The sequence below is a fragment of the Athene noctua genome, chromosome 34 (genome assembly GCF_965140245.1).
Source record: "Athene noctua chromosome 34, bAthNoc1.hap1.1, whole genome shotgun sequence".
Lineage (NCBI taxonomy): Eukaryota > Metazoa > Chordata > Aves > Strigiformes > Strigidae > Athene > Athene noctua.
In genome coordinates this window covers 380548-401995 of record NC_134070.1, presented here as the reverse complement: position 1 = coordinate 401995, position 21448 = coordinate 380548, and the positions used below count along the sequence as shown (strand labels likewise).

General features: G+C 44.2%; 2 protein-coding genes, 1 long non-coding RNA gene and 3 other non-coding genes across 6 annotated transcripts in view; 5 read left to right on the top strand and 1 right to left on the bottom strand.

The window, feature by feature from the left end:
* The window catches only part of LOC141972579 (uncharacterized), a 710276-nt gene that overhangs the window by 372194 nt on the left and 316634 nt on the right, over nt 1-21448 (top strand). The gene's annotated exons all lie outside the window — the stretch shown is intronic.
* On the top strand, nt 162-2699 carry LOC141972656 (uncharacterized). The gene is made up of 3 exons (XR_012635422.1): nt 162-457; nt 1263-1319; nt 2306-2699. It is a non-coding gene; the product is annotated as an uncharacterized LOC141972656 (long non-coding RNA).
* Nucleotides 2953-3060, top strand: TRNAL-CAA (transfer RNA leucine (anticodon CAA)). Its single transcript has 2 exons — nt 2953-2990; nt 3015-3060. It is a non-coding gene; the product is annotated as a tRNA-Leu (tRNA).
* On the top strand, nt 3360-3431 carry TRNAE-CUC (transfer RNA glutamic acid (anticodon CUC)). The gene has a single exon. It is a non-coding gene; the product is annotated as a tRNA-Glu (tRNA).
* On the top strand, nt 8154-17135 carry IL4I1 (interleukin 4 induced 1). The gene is made up of 7 exons (XM_074930436.1): nt 8154-8166; nt 9855-10126; nt 11249-11361; nt 12877-13078; nt 13454-13522; nt 15931-16064; nt 16289-17135. Exons 1-7 carry the CDS (start codon nt 8154-8156, stop codon nt 17133-17135), a joined length of 1650 nt encoding a protein of 549 aa, XP_074786537.1.
* Nucleotides 20879-20951, bottom strand: TRNAT-UGU (transfer RNA threonine (anticodon UGU)). The gene has a single exon. It is a non-coding gene; the product is annotated as a tRNA-Thr (tRNA).

Below are 21448 nucleotides of genomic sequence, written 5' to 3'. Positions count from 1 at the left end.
TGAGGGAGCGGGGCTCATCCTTCTTATCGATTCTCCTCTCCCCGGGGGCCTGATCCTGCACCCTCCAGCCCTGAGGCAGCTCAGGACCCACCACGGAGCCGGTGAATGTCCCTTCTTAGGGGTGTCCCCCCCCACACACCCCCCGACTTCACCCCGTTACCTGGAGCCTCCGGCTCAGGACTCGCCGTGGGCCCAGCGCGGAGCTGCCTCCGCCGAGCTGCCCGCGGGGGAACCGTCCTCCCGTCCCACGGCTAGGCCGCAGAGCTGGGGGGGGGGGATACGGAGAGACCCCCCCACTTTACACCCCCAGGACTGAGGAGCCTCCCGACAGCAGGGCACAATGGAGGCGACGAGGCCGGGCATGGCTTTGCTCCGGAAGCCCAAAGCGGTATCCGGGAGAGGGGAGACGCCAAGAACAAGCTCCTTGGCGGCAGCGTTTACCCAGAGCCCTCTAGAGGTAACGCAACACTGGCTGCCCCCCCCAACCCCCCCCCAGCATTGGCTAGACCCCCCCCCAACCCCCACAACATTGGCTAACCCCCCCACAACCCCCCAGCATTGGCTAACCCCCCCCAACAGTGGCTAATCCCCCCCACAACCCCCCAGCATTGGCTAACCCCCCCCAACAGTGGCTAATCCCCCCCACAACCCCCCAGCATTGGCTACACCCCCCCCATACCCCCCCCACCTTGGTTAACCCCCCCCAACATTGTCTAATCCCCCCTGAACCCCCCCAACCTTGGTTAACCCCCCCCAGCATTGGCTACCCCCCCCCCAAGCCCCCCAGCCTTGGTTAACCCCCCCCAACATTGGCTAATCCCCCCCACAACCCCTCAACCTTGGTTAACCCCCCCCCCACAACCCCCCCAACATTAGCTCCCCCCCCCCACAACCCCCCAGCATTGGCTAACCCCCCCCAACATTGGCTAATCCCCCCCCAAGCCCCCCAGCATTGGCTAACCCCCCCCCAAGCCCCCCAACATTGGCTTCCCCCCCCCACCATTGGCAACTCCCCCCCCCCCCCAACATTGTCTCCCCCCCCAACACCCCCCAACCTTTCCTCTGCCCCCCCAATCTTGGCTCTGCCCCCCCCAACCATCCCCGGGGGGGGGGGGGGGGGGGCACAAGGGACCCCACTCCGCTCCTGCAGAAATGTTGGAAGGTGCAGGGGTTGGGGGGGGGGGGGGGGGCTCTGAGGGATCCCCCAGATTTTGGTGGGGGGGTCACCGGGCTGTTTCCCCCCCCCCCGCCCCCCTTTTCAGCATCAGCGATTTGAGCTGCGCAAACAAGAAATTGGGATTTTCCCACCTGGAAAAAAGGTTCAAAATGTGTTTTCATCACGTGGCGGGGGGGGGAAAAAAAAAAAGTTGGGGGTGTCCCCTGTCTCCCCCCCATTATGAAAAGCTCCAGGTTCCGGAGTCCTGTGCTAACAGGGTGGGAAAAAAGGGGGGGAATTTGAATTTTTTGAGTTATCTCTTCTCCTCGCGGGGGGGGGAGAGGACGAAAACCGGGGAAAAACGGAGTTCAGCGGAAAAAAAAAATAAAAATAAAAATAAAAAAGAAAGAAAAGCAGCCGGGGAGGGAGAGAGGAGCCTGAATTTCTGCCTCGGGGATTTAAAACCCCGCGGATGTTTTTTCCTCTGGTGGGTGCAAGGAGGCGGGGGGGGTTTGGTGGTGGTTTAATCGCCCCCCCTTGGGTGGGAAAAGCTGGAATTTGGGTTTAATTTTAAGGAATCGGCCTTAAAGCCTGCGCTGCTTCAAGGGGGGATGGTTGAACCCTGCGTGGCCTGCTCCGGGGGGGTCACTGAGGGGGGGTGTCACTGAGGGGGGGTGTCACTGAGGGGGGGTGTCCCCGAGGGGTGGGTGTCACCGAAGGGTGGGTGTCCCCGAGGCAGTGGATGTCACCAAGGGATGGGTGTCCCCAAGGGGTGGGTGTCACTGAAAGTTGGGTGTCACCCAGGGGTGGGTGTCCCTGAGGGGTGTGTCCCCCCCAGGGGTGGGTGTCACCGAAGGGTGGGTGTCACCGAGGAAGTGGATGTCACCAAGGGGTGGGTGTCACCAGGGGGTGGGTGTCCCCGAGGGGTGGGTGTCACTGAAGGGTGGGTGTCACTGAAGGGTGGGTGTCACCACGGGGTGGGTGTCCCCGAGGGGTGGGTGTCACCGAAGGGTGGGTGTCACCGAAGGGTGGGTGTCCCCCAGGGGTGGGTGCCCCTGAGGGGTGTGTCCCCCAGGATTGGGTGTCACCAAACTGTGGGTGTCCCTTGTTTTTAACCTTTTTAGTGAAGCAATTTTCCCCAACATCCAGCCCGACCCTGCCCTGGCGCAGCTCGAGACCATTCCCTCGGGGCCTGGCGCTGGCTCCTCGGCTCCAGAGACTCACCCCCCCTCTCTGCCCCCTCCTGTTGGGGGGTTGGAGAGAGAAACCACCCTCCGGTCACCGAATCACAATCTCGGTTGGAAAAGACCTTGAAGATCATCCAGTCCAACCGTTGACCTCATGCTTGGCCGTTCCTCCCAACCAAACCAGTCCAGGGCACCTCCTGCTCTCCCCCTTGCCCAAACACAACCACAAAAAGGATTTTTATTTTCCTTCACCACCCCAAACTCTCCTTGTGCCAAGAAATTTGGACTCAACAGGCCAAGAAATTTGACCCAACGGGCCAAGAAATTCAACCCAACGGGCCCGAGGCCTGTTCCACCTCCCCTCTGGCGCCGCGCTCGTCCCAATAGCAACTTCAGGAATGAAAAATTGGGGCGATCAACCCCCGCTGTGGTCTCTGCGTGTGCGTGTGCGCCCACGGCTGGGTGGGAGGTGTCCAGGCACACGAGCCCCGCACCCCCTTTTACCTTCACCCGCACCCCGGAGCTGTGAGGTCATCGGTAAAGGGAGAGCGCGAGATGTCGAAGGTTTAATTCTTGAGGGTGAGGAGGGGGAGGAAGGCTTGGGACAGTGTCAGGATGGCCGAGTGGTCTAAGGCGCCAGACTCAAGGCTTTGCTTTCCCTGCCTGGGGAATTCTGGTCTCCGAATGGAGGCGTGGGTTCAAATCCCACTTCTGACACACCTTTTCCCGCTTAAAACCAACATTTTTAAAAAAAAAATTAATCCCGCCATCATCCCCACCGATTAGGGAAAACTCCGATTCTCCTTGATTTCACCTCCCCAAAAAAACCCCTTGGTCCTGTACCAACCTCTACTGCTCGCCCGTTGCACCCAGGCGCGGAGAAACCACGAGGGAGGAGAAAGTGGGGAGGCCCTTGGCTGCGGGGGAAGCGGGGTCAGCGCGTTGCCCCCACCCCAACCACCCTCGGGGGGTCCCTCGTGGAGGGGCCACGTGGCAAAAAAATTAATTTTTGTGCATCCCTGGTGGTCTAGTGGTCAGGATTCGGCGCTCTCACCGCCGCGGCCCGGGTTCGATTCCCGGTCAGGGAACGCTTTACCAAAATATTTCAATTTTTAGATACCAATAACACGCCTTTTCGCACCGAAGCAGCGACCACAAACCCCCCGCAACGATTTGAGAAGCCGGTTGGTGCATTTGGCGCACGGGTTGATTTTGTTCTTTTTTACGGGTCGCTGCTTTCATTGCGGTGGATAACAACACGATGAGGGTTGGGTTTAGCAAAACTGGGATATCACCACCCCTATCCGAGGGTAAATCGATTGGTGGGATTTTTCCCACCGGCTCCCAGCAATCCCCATCCCCTGCTGGTGATTAAAACACGTATCCAAGTTCATACGACCCTCTACTTGCAGCAAGGAGGCTGGAGAAAACCCAGATTTCAAGGTTAAAAAAAATCACTTCGAGCTGCTCACTAACGAAACGCCGAGCCACAGCATCACCTTTTCCTGCCAAAAGCACCAAAATCTGCCACTTTTGGCCTTCACCGCTGCACCGCACTGAATATTTCGCTCCACGACCTCCCCGCTCCACCTGGTGCGTTGCTCAGATCTTCCCAAACTGGTGGCTGCGCAGGGTTGGTTTGTTTTTTTGTTTTGTTTTTTGTTTGTTTGTTTTTTTCTCAGCAATTCGGGTGTTTCGGGGGTTTAATTCCTCGCTTTTGGGCTTTAGGTCTGGTTTACCACCCAGCCGAACCTCAAGGGAAGGAGGGTATTTCCTCTAACACCCATTTCTTGAGGCTTTTTCTTCATCACCGCGTGCCGCAGGGCGGCTCGCGCGTGCGTGAGGATGATGAAGGCAACGCCACTTGGCCTCGCTCAACGCCTCCTCGTAGACGTCCTCCATGACGGTGGTGGTGAGCCCCTTGGTGGGAGACGGGGCGTCCGTCTCCATCTCTTGGAGTATCTTGGCGCGGAAGGAGCTTTTCAAAGCCTCTTTCCTCTGTTCTGTTGCGGGTTGGCGCTTCCTCTGATTGGCCGGGGATCACCTGACGTGGCTCTTCCACGTTGGGGTCCCTTCTCCTTCTAGGATCTCCTTCTCTGTTGGGTCTCCCTCTTTCCTCCCCTAGCAGGACACCGTGGCTCATCCTTATCCCCACACTACCTGGACCCCCCAATCCCACAAACACCCCCACCCCTCCCTATTTTATAGAAATATGCAAATGACGGGCAGCTCTGAGCCCTACCATTGGCCAAGTGACCAATTCCTCCCTCCTCATTCACAGTGGGTAGAATTCTGACCCGTGCAGGTCACTGGGGGGGTCCCTCTTGAAGTTTAAAGACCTCCAGGACCCCTCACCCCTCTGGGATGTTCACTCCCCCCGATAAAAAATATTCCTCCCAACCAAAAAAAAAGAGATTTTATCTCTCGGAAAACCAAAAGTTTTGCCTCACAGTTGCGCAAAGGAGACAAATACATGCAACGAGTTTTCTGGGAATCTTCTGGGCGAGCAGGAAACGGTCGTCAGGAAAATTTTTTTGGAAGAGCATCTCTCCTCAACAGAAACTTCCTGCACACCTTAGCCAATTCAAAGAGTCATTTACGGCTTAATTATTTCGTTAACAAATCCACCCAGAAACACCTCGGGTTTTTCCCCCTTCCTCTGTGATTTACATACACCGCTCATTTGTCAAATCCCGGGTGAATGCTCACACCTCACGGCTCAAGTTCCTCCACGCACCACTGAAAACAGCTGACACCCCGCACCAACATCCTCTGATCCTGGATGACTAAACCCTGATTATTTTTTTTTTTAATTTTAATTTTTTTTTTTTAAAAATCCTCCATTAAGAAAAAAAACACCAACCCACGACGATAAAAATCAGAAGATTGTTATCTGGGAGCAAATAAATGACCCCTTACTTCCCCCATCCCACGCTGCCTGATTTAATTTGGTTTTCATCCCTTCCGCTGTCATTCTCCAAGCCTCATGTCATAATTAGTCTCGGGTAGAAACTCAATTTCCAGTAATCTTCAGGGAAGCAGTAAACCAGAGCAGGATCATGGGAGGAACTCCCTTTGTAACTGGTGGCACGCATCGCTTAGACAATAAACCCCTGTCATTTGAGGTTGATCCTAAAGCAACTTGTTAGGACGTGCCTTAATCTAAATCTTGTCAAAACAAGACTTAGCAAACCGCCCTCCCTCCAAATTCTTCATGTGTCCTGAGTACGTGTGAACCTATTGGTTTCTTCGCCTGATCCCCCAAATCCCCCAAGAAGCCTCGTTACTTCCCGTGAGGAGATAATAGGCGTCGCTGGGTTTCCAGTATAAACACCCACGGGTAGCAGGAAAACAACCTCGGAATCACAAGCCAGTGGGGATTAAAAAAAGAAAAAAAAACCAACAAAAAAAGACACAAAACAAGAGGTCTTCTTGCAGAAAAACGATGCCTTCGCCTTTTTTCAAATGGAAAACCTGAATCGAAAGGGTGGATTTCCTTAAATGGAGACGTGTTCTGGGGCAAAAACCTCAAGAAATAGGTGCAATCCTTCCGTTTTTCTTAAAAGAAACGTTTCCACAGAGGTTCACCGCCCAGTTTTAATGAAGGTCAACGGGAACCTGCGGACATCACGATAAAAGCTGGTGAACTGGGTGCAGGGAATCTCTAATTTTACCTCGATGCAGGCAAAGATATGTCCTGGAATTACGAAATATAATTTTGGAGGAGACTGACCCAATCGGCGACGCAGCCAAAGCGACGTTCAAAGGATAATGAACGTCCTCGGCCATCCCGGCGGCAATACTGAGGAAGATAAATACTGGGGAAGATAATACTGGGGAAGATTAAATCGGTCTGAGAATTGCACAGAGGAAACGGGATGACAAAACCTCCACTTTTCTGTAAAAAAACACCACACCCACAAGCACAAGACTCACAACCCGGCTTCTTCCAAGACCACCCCGTCAACGTAGCGCCGCAAAACTCCGACGTCTGCATCCGTTCAAATGTATTTAGTGATTCCTACCGGATGGCAAAAATTAAAACCTTGGTTATCGAGGGCTTCGGCAATTTGTCAACCCCATTCCCCCTCAAAAAAAATCAGAGTCGCCATTAATTTGTAACTTCCCGAGAAGGTGACTTTGTAGAAAGGGGCAACGCATGGGGCGTCCGCGCGGCGCTCACCGTCCTGCAATCCCCTTTTCTGGGGAATTATGTAAATCAGCAGAGAAGTGAAGCATCATGGGTGGGCACCACCACCAGATCTTTCCAAAACCATTACGTCCTTTGCTACGATTCTCCCAAATCCGACCTTTGGGAGTTTGACTTGATAATCCTTCGGTTTTCCCTTCCACCTCGAGATATTTTAGGATTAAACGTCATAAAAATATGGTTGAGAGTTGAACGGGGCAAAGCGTGGTGATGGGGGTGGCTCTGCAGAGGAGAGTCGAGCTGCTGCGATCAAAGAACTAAAAGAAGTGTTACGGAAAGAAGACAGGAAAAAAAAATATAATTCCAGAGTTGCACTGTGCTCTCAACCTTGCTGGCTGGATGGCCAAGGAAGACACCCAGATGTCTAAAAAAATGGAGTTTTGGTAGCGCAAGGGCATGAAATTTGCTTCTGCTTTGACGCATGTAGAGCTGAGCTCCAATGCAAGCAGAACTGAAAGCACTGCAGGAGGGGGGAAAAAAAAAAAAAAATTCAATAAAAAAAATAGTTCTAGGAAGAACCCATTGCTACCCAAGGCTTGCAAAACCTCTTCCAGCAAAACTTTTTTTCTGGGGAAGCCTCTCCTGTGAGGTTGGCGTCTGCTCTGAGGCTGAGATCACCCCTCAGAGTCTCGAAATCCGGGAAGTATCACCACGGAGTTTCATTTCCTTAATCAAATCAGCAAATTGTCTCATTACCTGTCAGTCTTTAGGCGTAAGGCGAAGGAGAGACGTGACAGGAGAGTTGGGAGGGGAAGGAGGGTGAGTTGCGGCGCGTTTGATTTTTTTTAGGAGCAGATCAACCAAGATGCCCCCACAGAGTTGAACGCGTCCAGGTGTTGGGTGAGATGAGGCCAATCAGCCGGGGGATGGTTCCTCACGTGGGTTTATGGTGCTTCAGTAGCTCAAATTTCTCCATTCTGAAAAAATTCTGGGACAACTCGCCCAGTTTTTGCTGTTTCAGTGAAGACATCCAAGCTCTTCATCCTCCCTACGCTAACAGAGACGGGATCGGGTCAAAATTGTGCAACACTTCCATCCAGTAGATGGAAGTTTCACCTGGAAACACCCGTTTTTTTGTCCGAAAAAAAGAGGATTTTGGATGCTAACTCAGAGATCTCCCCGGGACACGGGAGAAATCCCATCCTATTTAGGCAGATTTCAATGGGAGCCCCTTCGTTCAGTACCAGGAAAAAAAAAAAAAAAACCAAACCAAAACCCAAACCCCTAAACCTGATAATTCACTGCTGGGAAGTTCTTGGTCCTTCATGGAGAAGGGTGTGGTCACTCATTGTATTCGCACTTTGTAAAGTATGTCATGGACCAATGGCTGATATCCAAAGCTGTTAACACCAGTGAGTAAAGGGAAAAAAAAAAAAAATTTAAAAAAAAAATCCCGCAGAGGAACCAACTACGTGCTTAATTGCCGCTTCCCCTTCTTATGACAAATCAGATTTTGGCGTCTTCCGGCTGTGCTGATTGGCAGAATTTTCTTTACCCTCCACGGCTAGGTTGGATTTTTTTTTTTTTTTTTTTTTTTTTTAATGCCAGGGTATAAAATGAAAGCAAATCTCAGCAGAGGACTTGTCTACCAGCTGGAACGATGACGAGGATCGGTGAGTCTTGAGCTCTTTTTTCTGTTTCGCTTTTCATCTTCAGTACCTGGGTTTGTTGGGTTTGGTTTTTCTTTTTTTTTTTTTTGTGTCTCCTCCTGACGTCATCACCCAACCTCCCTTTCTTCAGCTGAGGTATTTTGTGGTCACCTGGAGCTCAACTTGAGAAGTTGAGAAGTTTGGGGGCAGTGGGATGGTCCCAGTTGTGCAGGGAGAGATGGAAACACAAGCTCAGAATTTCCAGGGACCTTCCTGGAGGAGACGTCCCTCTCATCCAAGCTCTGGTGGTTTCTCCCACCTTCACCCACGACGCAAAATCCGGTGGGAGACGGAGATCCATCAGACACTTCCAAGAGTTGATCCCAATGGATTCGCTCTCCTCCCATGGAGACCCCGCTCTCCAAAATGGATCTTCTTCATCTTCCACGTAGGTCGTTGGGGGTCAGCACGCCGGGTGAGATGAGGGCAGCGAGACCACGAGGAACCCCACCCGTGCCAAAAAACACGACTCAAGGCATCACCCTTGGTCCTCAGGGAAGAGCAGGGCAGCAGCAGCGTTGGGTCGGGGAAGGTTGATGTCGCCTTATCAACACCATCCCGCTCTCTGCCATACTTTGAAGAAGGCAATTCTGCCCTTAACAGGCTAATTTAGAGCAGATTTTTTTTTTTTTTCTTTTTCCTATTTTTTGTATCGCCCCCAGCTTTGGGGCAACAAGTCCTGCTCTCACGAGCCACACTCAGGTCTCTCTAAAAATCACCTGCGGGGTAACAGCGCCGAGGTTTCTTCCCAGCAGGGCCAGGTTGTCTGCAGATCTGCGGTTGTTCCAACAAAAAAACAGGGATTCCCCCCGGAAATTTTGTTACCAGGAGTAAAAATTACCAGGGTGTAGTTTCAACAGAAATTTTTTTTATTTTTATTTTTTTTTTTTACCCCCTGGAAGGAAAGCGGCAATATTTGGGGGGAAGGAAAAGAAAACGCAAGCTGCCCTGTAGTTTATTTTGGAGAACAGAAACCCGGATTAGAAAAAAATCCCAGGGTGCGTTCTGTTCAAACTTCCTTTCTCTGTGGAAATATTCAAGGTTGTGTCTGTCTGGGTTATTCCGAACGGGCTGTAGTCTGCCCGCTGTCCCCTGTAGGTGTCTCAAACGAAATAATTTTAAAAAGAGAAGTCCCATCGCCTAGCCTCATCTATCTAATCCATCCGTTTTACGTCATATTTTCCGCGTGCGTGTTCATCTTTCCATAGAATATTGTCTCCTCCCTCCACCCCTCTATTCACCGCGTCAAAACCGCCATCAGTTATGAAGGTGTGGGTAAGGGGCGGCTGGGACAAGATTGCCTTAATTCTTTGCACGTGAATGATATTAATTACGATTTTTCATAACGGAGCCTTTAGAGCTTATTCAAAGGGGTCAAACTCATTTTGAGAACTCACCGCAGCAGCTGCACAAAGCAGGAGTACGAAGAAAAAATTTTGCCTTGAAAAATTTTTCCTAGGGGGGGGAAAAAAAAAAAAATTTACATTCAAACGACACCGCTTGAGGGACTTAAGTGATGCTGCGGGTTTCCTAATCGTGCCAGTTGATTTGAAAAACAGATTTACTAGATGTTCCTCTTCGGGGATTTGGATGCCAACAGACTCGGAGCCAGTCACCTCCCTCCCGAGCTGTCAGGAATGAACTTGCACGTTGATTGCAGAGTGGTTTTGTTGTGTTTTTTTTTTTTTTTTTTTTCCTTCTCTCCTTAGTCCTCTTCCAGCTCCTCCTGCTAGGAGGTGTCTTAAGTGCAAAGAGGATTTCAAGTTTCCCCGATTATTGCCTTGGCGATAAAGACTACGAGGAGCTGCTGGAAATTGTCAAAAACGGGCTGGGAAGGGCAACTCATCCGGCAAAAGTGGTCATTGTTGGTGCGGGAATAAGCGGCCTTACAGCAGGGAAGCTCCTCCAAGATGCCGGCCACAAGGTAAATAAATACTCACAGGAGAGCCGTGAGTCCCCCTGGGTCATTTTATTTTATTTTATTTTATTTTATTTTATTTTATTTTATTTTATTTTATTTTATTTTATTTTATTTTATTTTTATTTTATTTTTTAAATTTAATTTAATTTTATTTTTATTTTATTTTATTTTAAATTTTTTTAAAAATTTTATTTTATTTTATTTTATTTTATTCTATTTTATTATTTTTTTTTTAAATTTTATTTTATTCTATTTTATTTTATTTCCTCCTAAACTAAGGATTTTTCAGCCTGGAGAAGAACCGGGACCGCAAGTGGTGGGAGAAGGAAGGAAAAGCAGTTGGGTTCCAGTCATTTAATCTGATTTAGGGATGATTTTTCAAAGCCATAGGGAGGGGAGGGGAAGCCAATAGGCAAAGCGACTCGTTTGGATGCTCCCGAGCAGCAAAGATGAAAAAGAGACACTTTTGCTGTCCCTGAGGGGTTTTTGAGATCAGGCAGAGCTACAGCCGCCCTGGGGCCACCTTGGAGGCAGCGGGAGGTTGGATTTAGACCCTTCAAGAGGAACCTCCAGCCTCGATTTCCACAATTCTCCAACGCGTTGCAACTCGCAGCCCAACACTGACTTTTGTTGGTGTAGATCAACCGGCACAAGACTCCTCGGCCCTTTCCATCCTGCCTTGCTAAGAGGACACGTAGTCCGGGGGGTTTCAGAACCGTGTTGATTGACCATCTCCAGGTTTTAGACGAAATTCAAACCCATGAGTTCCAAAGAAGGTTTCGAAGGCGGGAAGGGACAGGTTGGTGCCTTCCTTTGGCTGTTTGTAAACCCCTGGTTTATCCTTCCAGCACAGGGATGGTCTGAACCAAGAGTAGGGCGCTCTCACCGGGGAGTAGGGGTCCAGACATGACTCAGAAGTTGGGAACTGAGAAACTGCTCCTTAGTTAGAGCGATCTCGGCCAACGCCAAGGGGTTTGGATCTACAGAGGGTTCAATTTGCCATCTAGAGGGGACCTGCCCCACCTTATGGGCCACCATGAGTGCTGCCCGCCACCAGTCCCCGTGAGCTTGCTCTGTGGTTTGCTTAAAATAGTCGTTGCTCAAAGATCCCCAACCTGTTTTCAGGTTACCATCCTGGAAAGGAGCAATCGGCTCGGGGGGCGGGTCAGGACGTACCGACCAAAGGGACAGGACTGGTACGTGGAGCTGGGAGCCATGCGCCTGCCCGGCAGCCACAGGTAAGGCAGCGTCCTGCTTCACCGCCGCCATCAGACGAGGAACCAGCCCCTCTCGAGGAGTAAGGATGGGATTTGAGATGGGACCGAGGGCTTGGATACGGCTGTGGCACAGCAGGAGGACGGGGCTCTACACCCCACCTCTCCCCCAGAGCTTAGTCCCTGCGTAAAAGGGACAACCCCACCCCCCTCACGCAATCAGAGGGACAAAAAAACTCCCTCACACAATCCCCACCGTTTGAGTTGGAGGAATGAAAGACTTTCCATCTTAGTATCTTGCCCGTGCGTGGTCAGACCTCTAGTTTGGAAGTCACGCCATCAGAAGGTGGCTGAATTTCCAACGGGTCTGGTGGAGAGGGCATCCAACCCGGGCTCTCCGAGAGAGCGGAGTAAAACTGGGCTCAGTCATCGGCCAAAACGTTGTGTGAGGAGGCTGTGGGTGAGTCACCAACCACGCCACGTGCTGCTGAGAAGGGTTGGGGCCGCGGGGAATCCCTGCCTCCTCCGCGGCGTTGCTCTTAATCCACGTGACATCCTTGTGCAACCAGTAGCTGGAGAGAACGTAAACCAAAGGGCACCAAAGGGCTGGTGCACGGGGCTGGGAGCAGGCGGGAGAACTTCAGACAGCAAAAACTAGAGGTGGTGGTGCCTTCAAGAGAACCACAGAGTCATGCGGGTTGGAAAAGCCCTTGGAGCTCCTCCAGCCCAACCATGAACCTCACCCTCATCCTTCTCCACGCCACAATGTCCCCCCGATGTCACAGAACCCCAGAATTATTGGGGTTGGGATAGATCTTGGAGCTCCTCCAGCCCAACCATGAACCTCACCCTGATTCTTCTCAACGCCACAATGTCCCCAGTCTTCCCCCGATGTCACAGAAGACCAGAATTATGGGGGTTGGGATAGACCTTGAAGATCCTCCAGCCCAATCCTGAACCTCACCTTGATCCTTCTCAATGCCACAATGTCCCCAGTGTCCCCCCGATGTCACAGAAGCCCAGAATTATGGGGGTTGGGATAGACCTTGAAGCTCCTCCAGTCCAACCATCAACCCAACATTGACCCTTCCCAACTCCCCCAGATCCCTCAGCGCTGGGTCACCCCGACTCTTCAACCCCTCCAGGGATGGGGACTCCCCCCACCCCGCCCTGAGCCTCTTCTGGTGGTTTTTAACCTTTTTAGTGAAAAATTTTTTCCTCATATCCAGCCTGACCCTGCCCTGGAGCAGCTTGAGGCCATTCCCTCGGGGCCTGGCGCTGGGGCCTTGGCTCAGGACACTCATCCCCCCTCTCCGCACCCTCCTTTTGGGGGGTTGCAGAGGGCCAGGGGGTCTCCCTTCAGCCTCCTCTTCTCCAGACTGATAGCCACAGCCTCCACTCACAAGCCCAAATAATACGTGGCTACACCAACATACTCAACGGGCAAGTGTCCTTCTACACTTCAAATGTCTTGGTGGCGGGTTTTGGGGGTTTGGGTGTTCGCGAGGACTCGTCCCCAGGTGCTCTCCTCTTTCCTAGGATCGTTCGTGAATTCATTAAGCAATTTAAACTGAAGCTAAACCCGTTCAACCTGAGGGACAACAACACCTGGTACTTGATCAACGGCACTCGGGCAAGAGCTGAGGAAGTGAAGAAAAACCCCGACATCCTAAAATACCCCGTGAGGCCAACGGAGAGGGGCAAGAGCGCCGAGGAGCTTTATAGGGAAGTGCTAAACAAGGTACGTGCCTGCAGGGAAGGGACGCTGCCTCCCAGCAACGTTCTTTCTCCAGGAGTTACTAAACCCTCACGATGGGTTGAGGAAGACTCAGCGATGAGTTGAGGAAGAGTAGGGTCCTTTCAGACTGAAAAGTAGGAAGCGAGGGCAGGCGATTGCAAAACAAGGGACGGGACAGATTCAGCCAGACTTGGATGAAGCGGAAAATGCCACGCCAAGGCGTGAAAAATTGAAATCCGAGCAGTGGGAGGCGCTAGGTCTGGCTCAACGTCAGGGTTTAACCAAACCCCAAGGCTGAATTACCCCAGATGGCTCCTAAGAGAATTTGGGGCAAAACTTTGGGAAATCCTCATTAATGTATCAGCGTTTCCTCTCCAGGCTGTCAAGGATTTCAAGAGTATGGACTGCGAGGATTACTTAGATCTTTACGACTCCTACTCCACCAAGGTAAAGGGCTGGGGCTTGAGAGTAAATTTAATCCTCCCTGATGATGATGATGACGGTTGACCTGCCGCCCCCGCTTTGAGGAAGGATCTGCGTCGCTCTCGTCCCTCGCTCCGTCAACACTTCTGGATGCTTTTTTCCCCGATCGATGCTGCCTCCGACTTAAAATTCTGAGGAAGAGGAGTTGGAGCAGCCTCGTCAGTTGGAAACGCTCTGGAGTTTGATCCGGATTAGCCACGGGCCTCCAGCATGGCTCGGGCACGATGGAGCGTCGCGCTCCGGGGAGGATTTAGCGAGGGAGCCGCTGGATTTCCGCACCACGCAGCCGTCTCCGGGCGGGCACGCCAAGCGGCAGCCCCCGAGCCTTCCTCCCCGGCAGCGCTGTTGTGCGAAACCGGAGCAGACGTTGGTTTCCTGCAAGGAGTTCGAGCGGCGTGGAAAAAAAAAAATTAAATTTAATCCCCTAGTCCAGGTGTTGATAAAATGAAGAGTTTATGCTTTTTATAAAATTTGAATTTTTATCAAATGATCAAATTATAATTTGTGTAAACCTAGAAGTTTTATAAAATTGCAAAATTATAATTTGTATAAAATGAGCAAATTATATTTTTATAAAATTATCAAATTATCAAATTATAATTCTTAGAACTATATCAAATAATAATATTTATAAAAATATAAAATTATAAAATTACAATTTTTATAAAATTATAAAATGATAATTTTTATAAATTATAAAATTAGAAAATGATATTGTTAATAAAATTATAATTTTTTTATAAATTTACGAAATTATAATTTGTATAAACCTATAATTTTTATAAAATTATATTTTTAATAAATATATCAAATAATAATATTTATAAAATGCTAAAATTATAAAATTACAATTTTTATAAAATTATAAAATGATAATTTTTATAAATTATAAAATTAGAAAATGATATTTTCAATAAAATTATAATTTTTTTATAAAATTACAAAATAATAATTTGTATAAACCTATAACTTTTATAAAATTATATTTTAAATAAATATATCAAATAATAATATTTATAAAATTCTAAAATTCTAAAATTACAATTTTTATAAAATTATAAAATGATAATTTTTATAAATTATATAATAAGAAAATGATATTTTCAATAAAATTGTATTTTTTTTATAAAATTACAAAATAATAATTTGTATAAACCTATAATTTTTATAAAATCATAAAATTATAACTTTTATAAAATTAAAAGTAATATTTTTTATTAAATTATAAAATGATAGTTATATTTTTATAAAATTATAAAATAATAATTTGTATAAACCTACAATTTTTATAAAATCATAAAATCATAATTTTTATAAAATTATAAATAATATTTTAAATTAAACGATACAATTATAAAACTTCAATTTTTATAAAATTATAAAATGATAATTTTTATAAATTATAACATTAGAAAATGTTATTTATTATAAATTTATATTTTTTATAAAATTATAAAACCATAATTTGTATAAACCTATAATTTGAATAAAATAATAAAATTATAATTCTTATAAAATTATAAATAATATTTTTATTAAATTATAAAATTATAAAACTACATTTTTAATAAAATTACAAAATTATAATTTTTATAAATTATAAAATTAGAAAATTTAATTTTTTATAAAATTATAAATTTCTATTTTTTATAAAAGTATAAAATCATCAAATCATAATTTGTATAAACCTATAGTTTTTATAAAATAATAAAATCATAATTTTTATAAAATGATAAATAATTTTTATTAAATTACAAAACTAGAAAATTATATATTTTATAAAATTATGAATTTCTATTTTTTATAAAAGTATAAAATAATAATTTGTATAAACCAATAATTTTTATAAAATCATAAAATTATAATTTTTATAAAACTATAAATCATATTTTTATTAAATTATAAAATTATAAACCTACATTTTTTATAAAATTATAAAATGATAATTTTTATAAATGATAAAATTAGAAAATTATATTTTTGATAAAATTATAAATTTATATTTTAAATTAAATGATAAGACCATAATTTGGATAAACCTATAATTTTTATAAAAACATAAAATTATGATTTTTATAAAATAATAAATAATATTTTTATTAAATTACAAAATCATTAAAAAGAAAATGACAATGTTTATAAAATTATAAATAATATTTTTAAAGAAATTAGAAAATGATAAAAATCGAAAACGACAATTTTTATAAAATTATAACATTATCTTTTTTATCAAATTATAAACCCGATAATTTTCTAACCTCAGCTCAGGCGCGAGGCCGCGGGGCGTGATTTTTATCTCGGGCTGTGGAGGGGATGAACGCGCCAACCGAGACGAGAATTTCAGGCCGCGCCCTTCTTCCCGCCTTTTCTAGGAGTATTTGATTAAAGTCGGAGAGCTCAGCCGCGGAGCCGTCCAGCTGATTGGCGACATCCTGAACGAGGACTCCGGGTTTTATCTGTCCTTCCTTGCCTCGCTCTGGCATTTCCGTATCTTCTCGAACGAGAGGTAAGACGATCCCTCGGGGCAAATCCCAATTTTGTGCTGGTCCGCGGCGACCCAACGAAAAAAAAAAAAATAATAAAAAAAAAAAATTTGTCAGCGGCCTTTAGTTGTCACGACGGGAATCACTCCTGACCCAAAGGGTCACCGAGCTCTGTCACCATCTTTAGGTCAGGTCTAACTCCCCGACCCCAACGTCCTTCCCATCCCCTCCTGCTTCTTCCTTTCAGCTTTGACGAAATCACGGGGGGATTTGACCAACTGCCCGAAGCCTTCCACCAAAGGTTGACCGACGCCATCCGCTTCGACTGCACGGTGGAGGAAATCGTGAGAGAAGGAAACGAAGTCCACGTGTTTTACCGTGCTCCAGACACTCTGACCCCAACCAGAGCGGTCGCAGATTACGTCCTCGTCACCGCCACCGCCAAAGCCACCAGGCTCATCCGATTCCAGCCACCGCTCTCTCCTCCGAAGACCCACGCCCTACGCTCCGTCCACTACGCAAGCTCCACCAAAATAGCCTTGGCTTGCACCAAGAGATTCTGGGAGAAAGACGGCATCCGAGGGGGTTACTCCGTCACCGACCGCCCTTCCCGCTTCGTTTACTACCCCAGCCACAACTTCTCCAGCGGGGTGGGCGTGATCTTGGCTTCCTACACCTGGAATGACGACGCCGAGTTTTTCTCGGCTCTCACGGATGAGGAGTGCGTGGACGTGGTTCTCCGAGACCTGTCAGCCATCCACCAAGTGAGCAAGGAGGAGCTGGAGAACATCTGCGGCCAGTACGTGGTGGAGAAGTGGCAACTGGACAAACACTCCATGGGGGCGTTTGCCGCCTTCACCCCGTACCAGTTCACCGACTACTCGTGGGATCTCTTCGGGCGCGAGGGCAGGGTGTATTTCGCAGGCGAACACACGGCTCAGCCTCACGCCTGGATCGAGACCTCCATGAAATCGGCCATCAGGGCCGCGAGGGACATAGACCACCGCCACAAGCACAGGGCCCACGCGCCGGGCGAGGAGGAGGAGGAGGAGGAGGAGGAGGCGAGGAGGTTCCTGCAGAAGGACGATCTCTGAGCAGGACCGCCGGCACGAGTCGGAGGCGCTTTTGGTGGCGTAAACCTGATTGTGTCCCAGCGAAGTCAGCAGCTAAAGTGTTAGAGGGAAGAACTCGAAGAGGACCATCATCAGACAGGACTAGTTACCTGGTTAAAGGCTTAACGAGGATATGGGGGAATACTAAACAAAAGATCGGTATAAAAAAATTGGGGTAAGAAGATTGGTATTAAAAATTGATATAAAAAATTGGTATAAAAAAATTGGTGTGAGAAGATCGGTATTAAAAAATTGATATTAAAAAATTGGTATTAAAAATTGGTGTAAGAAGATTGGTATTAAAAAATGATATAAAAAATTGGTATAAAAAATGGGTGTAAGAAGATCGGTATTAAAAAATGGATATTAAAAATTGGTATAAAAAATTGGTGTAAGAAGCTTGGTATTAAAAAATGGATATTAAAAAATTGGTATTAAAAATTGGTGTAAAAAGATTGGTATTAAAAATTGTTATTAAAAAATTGGTGTAAGAAGCTTGGTATTAAAAAATGGATATTAAAAATCGGTATAAAAAATTGGTGTAAGAAGATTGGTATTAAAAAATTGATATTAAAAAATTGGTATAAAAAAATTGGTGTAAGAAGCTTGGTATTAAAAAATGGATATTAAAAAATTGGTATTAAAAATTGGTGTAAGAAGCTTGGTATTAAAAAATTGATATTAAAAATAGGTATAAAAATTGGTGTAAGAAGCTTGGTATTAAAAAATGGATATTAAAAAATTGGTATAAAAAATTGGTGTAAGAAGATCGGTATTAAAAAATTGGTATTAAAAATTGGTGTAAGAAGATTGGTATTAAAAAATTGATATAAAAAAATTGATATAAAAATGTGTAAGAAGATTGGTATTAAAAAAATGATATTAAAAAATTGATATTAAAAATTGGTATAAAAAATGGGTTTATTTTGGGTTTGTTTTTTTGTTTTTTTGTTGTTTTTTTTTTTCAAATTATTGAAAGCGTCTTGATGACTAAATAAAATTAAAACAAGCCAGGCTGCTGAGCACGTTAGGCCAGGCCTTCGCTGCAGTCACTTCCCTGCTTTCCGTATAATTCACCCCAAACCCCCAAGCCGCAGAAAATGGATGAAGGAGGCCACAGGCGCGGCGGGAAAAGCCGAAACTCTGCAAAATTAGAAAGATTTTACCCGCTGGGTTTATCGCGTCGCCTCGAAGTTTGGGGTTTTGCGTTTTAGAACCGCGCGTTGTCCCCAGCCTTGGCGGGGCACCCGCTCCCTTCCCACGGACAAAGGTCGTCGAAGCTCGGCAGCATCGTCTTCCCTTCTTTGACGCATCAATAAGGATTTTGGAGGGATGGGAAAAAATAAAAATAAAACTCAAAACCCACCCTCCCTCGTCCCTGGGTGGGCTTGAGCCACCAGCCCGTCGGTGACCAGCCGAACGCGCTCACCGATTGCGCCACAGGGACACGCCGGAAACGGTTAAAAATGGAGAAAAAGGATGTCAAAAAAAAAGGCAAATTTCATCAGGTTTTCCGAAAGGAAACGGCGTTCCTTGCTTTTGACGCGCCAACAGCTAAAAAAAAAAAATAAAAAAAAGTAAAAATGATGAGAACAAGGGTAATAATGAGCATTTTAAGTGGCGTCCTAAAATTCCCCACTAGGACAGCCCGTATTTATTTATCTATTTATCTATTTATTTATTTAATCTATCTATCTATCTATCTATCTATTTTTTAAAAAAAAAATTTATTTTATTTATTTATTTATTTATCTTTTAAAAAATAAATTTATTTTATTTATTTATCTATCTATCTATCTATCTATTTTTTAAAAAATAAATTTATTTATTTATTTATTTATCCATCTTTTAAAAAATAAATTTTATTTATTTATTTATTTATCTATCTATTTTTTAAAAATAAATTTATTTATTTTATTTATTTATTTATTTATCTATCTTTTAAAAAATAAATTTATTTTATTTATCTATCTATTTTTAAAAAATATATTTTATTTATTTATTTATTTATCTATCTTTTAAAAAATAAATTTATTTTATTTATCTATCTATCTATCTATCTATTTTTTTAAAAATAAATTTATTTATTTATTTATTTATTTATTATCTTTTAAAAAATAAATTTATTTTATTTATCTATCTATTTTTTTTTAAATAAATTTATTTTATTTATTTATTTATTTATCTATCTTTTAAAAAATAAATTTATTTTATTTATTTATTTATTTATCTATCTTTTAAAAAATAAATTTATTTTATTTATTTATCTATTTATCTATCTATTTTTTTAAAAAGAAATTTACTTTATTTATTTATCTATCTTTTAAAAAATAAATTTATTTATTTATTTATTTATCTATCGATCTATCGATCTATTTTTTTAAAAATAAATTTATTTACTTTATTTATTTATTTATCTATCTTTTAAAAAATAAATTTATTTTATTTATTTATTTATCTATCTAACTATTTTCTTAAAAATAAATTTATTTATTTATTTATTTATTTATCTATCTTTTAAAAAAATATTTTATTTATTTATTTATCTATCTATTTTTTTAAAATAAATTTATTTATTTATTATTTATTTATCTATCTATCTAGCTTTTAAAAAATAAATTTTATTTATTTATTTATCTATCTATCTATTTTTTAAAAAATAAATGTTATTTATTTATTTATTTATTATATTTATTTAATTAATTTATTTACTTACTTACTTATTTTTAGCCTGGGACAGTTAAATTTTGCATTTTCACAACGTCGGGACCGCTATCGCCGAAGTTTGTTGTCAATATTTAGAGAACGATGGATGGGAGAAAGAGCTGGAAAGGCACCTCTGGGTGGTCAAAAAAACCCCAAAATAACCCCAAAAAAACTCAACAAAAAAAAAAGCAAAACTTGGTCTTTCCGACCAACTCCGCACAAAAAAAAAAAACCCAAAAAACCCAAACCAAAAACGTCGCACGAGGCTCTCGGGGAAACGCCTCTGATGGGGCTCGGGGATGCAAATTCAATATCGACTGAAAAAAGAAATTTAAAAAAAAAAAATCCTTGAGGTGCCGATTTGTTACCGGCGATGTTGGGGTTCAGCGTCACTAAAATTGGTGCTGGGGAGGATTTTAGAAATTTTCCAAAAAAAAAAAAAAAAAAAGGGCTCGTCTGGAATTTGAACCCGGGATGTCTCGCCACCCAAAGCGAGAATCATACCCTTAGACCAACGAGCCGAGCAAAATTAATTTTCCTCTTCCTCATCCTCCTCATCCACCGGCCTCCCTCCAGGAAAAAAAAAAAAAAAAAAAAAAATATTAAAGCCAAAAAACTCACATTTTGCCTGGTTTAGGCCCATTTTTAAACCTTCGCGCGTGGCCGAAAGGGTTTTTCAGGTGGGAGAAGGGATGAGGCTTCACATCTGCATCGTGGTGGCGGGATGTTCCCGCAATCCCTTCCCTGTCGGGACCCCAAAAAAAAAAAATATAAAAAAAATTCCCCAATCCCACCAGTGGCAGAGTCCGAAAAAAAAAAAAAAAATCATTATCCAACCTCAACTCCCCACAGACAACCCAAAAAACCCTCCAGCACTTTGATTTATTTTTTTTTTGCCCCCCTCCCGCCCACCTGCTCCCCAAAAGAGAATCTTCACATCAGAGCTGGGAAAAAAAATCCTACTTTTCACCGATTTTCCCCCAAATTAAAGTGGATAAAAAAACTAAAACCCGAGCCCGAGGCCCCGGTGAGATTTGAACTCACGAGCCCTGGTTTACAAGACCAGTGCTCTGACCCCTGAGCTACGGAGCCGCCACAAACTCCTTTTTTTTCCCTTTTTCGCCCCAAAAATTCAACCCCCAACATCCTCTGCCGGGATGAACGCGGCGGGGGCCCCCAAGGGAGGTTTTGAAGGACAAATTCGGGCCTTGCCGGGGTTCCCCACCCTCTGGTTTTTTTGCGGGAGGAATCTCTGCGGCGGCCTCAAACTTTGGGTGAAGGAAAAAGGGTTTTGGGTTTTGTTTTTTTTTTTTTTTTGGTGAAAATAATCATAAACCGTGGCGCTGCCCTTCATCCTCGGCGCCCGCACAAAACCGTAAAAGATCGAACGCGGGATTTTATTTTATTTTGGTTTATTTTGGTTTATTTTGTTTTATTTGTTTTATTTTTTTTTTGTTTTATTTTGTTTTGTTTTGGTTTGGTTTATTTTATTTTGTTTTGTTTTGGTTTATTTTATTTTGTTTTATTTTATTTTATTTATTTTATTTTATATTTTATTTTATTTTATTTTATATTTTATTTTATTTTAT

Bases quoted from the DNA above. Each gene is read 5' to 3' on its own strand.
- IL4I1 (XM_074930436.1), top strand. The intron at 10,127-11,248 runs GTAAATAAATAC...ACCTGTTTTCAG, and splicing joins TCCAAGATGCCGGCCACAAG to GTTACCATCCTGGAAAGGAG. The intron at 16,065-16,288 runs GTAAGACGATCC...TCTTCCTTTCAG, and splicing joins CGTATCTTCTCGAACGAGAG to CTTTGACGAAATCACGGGGG.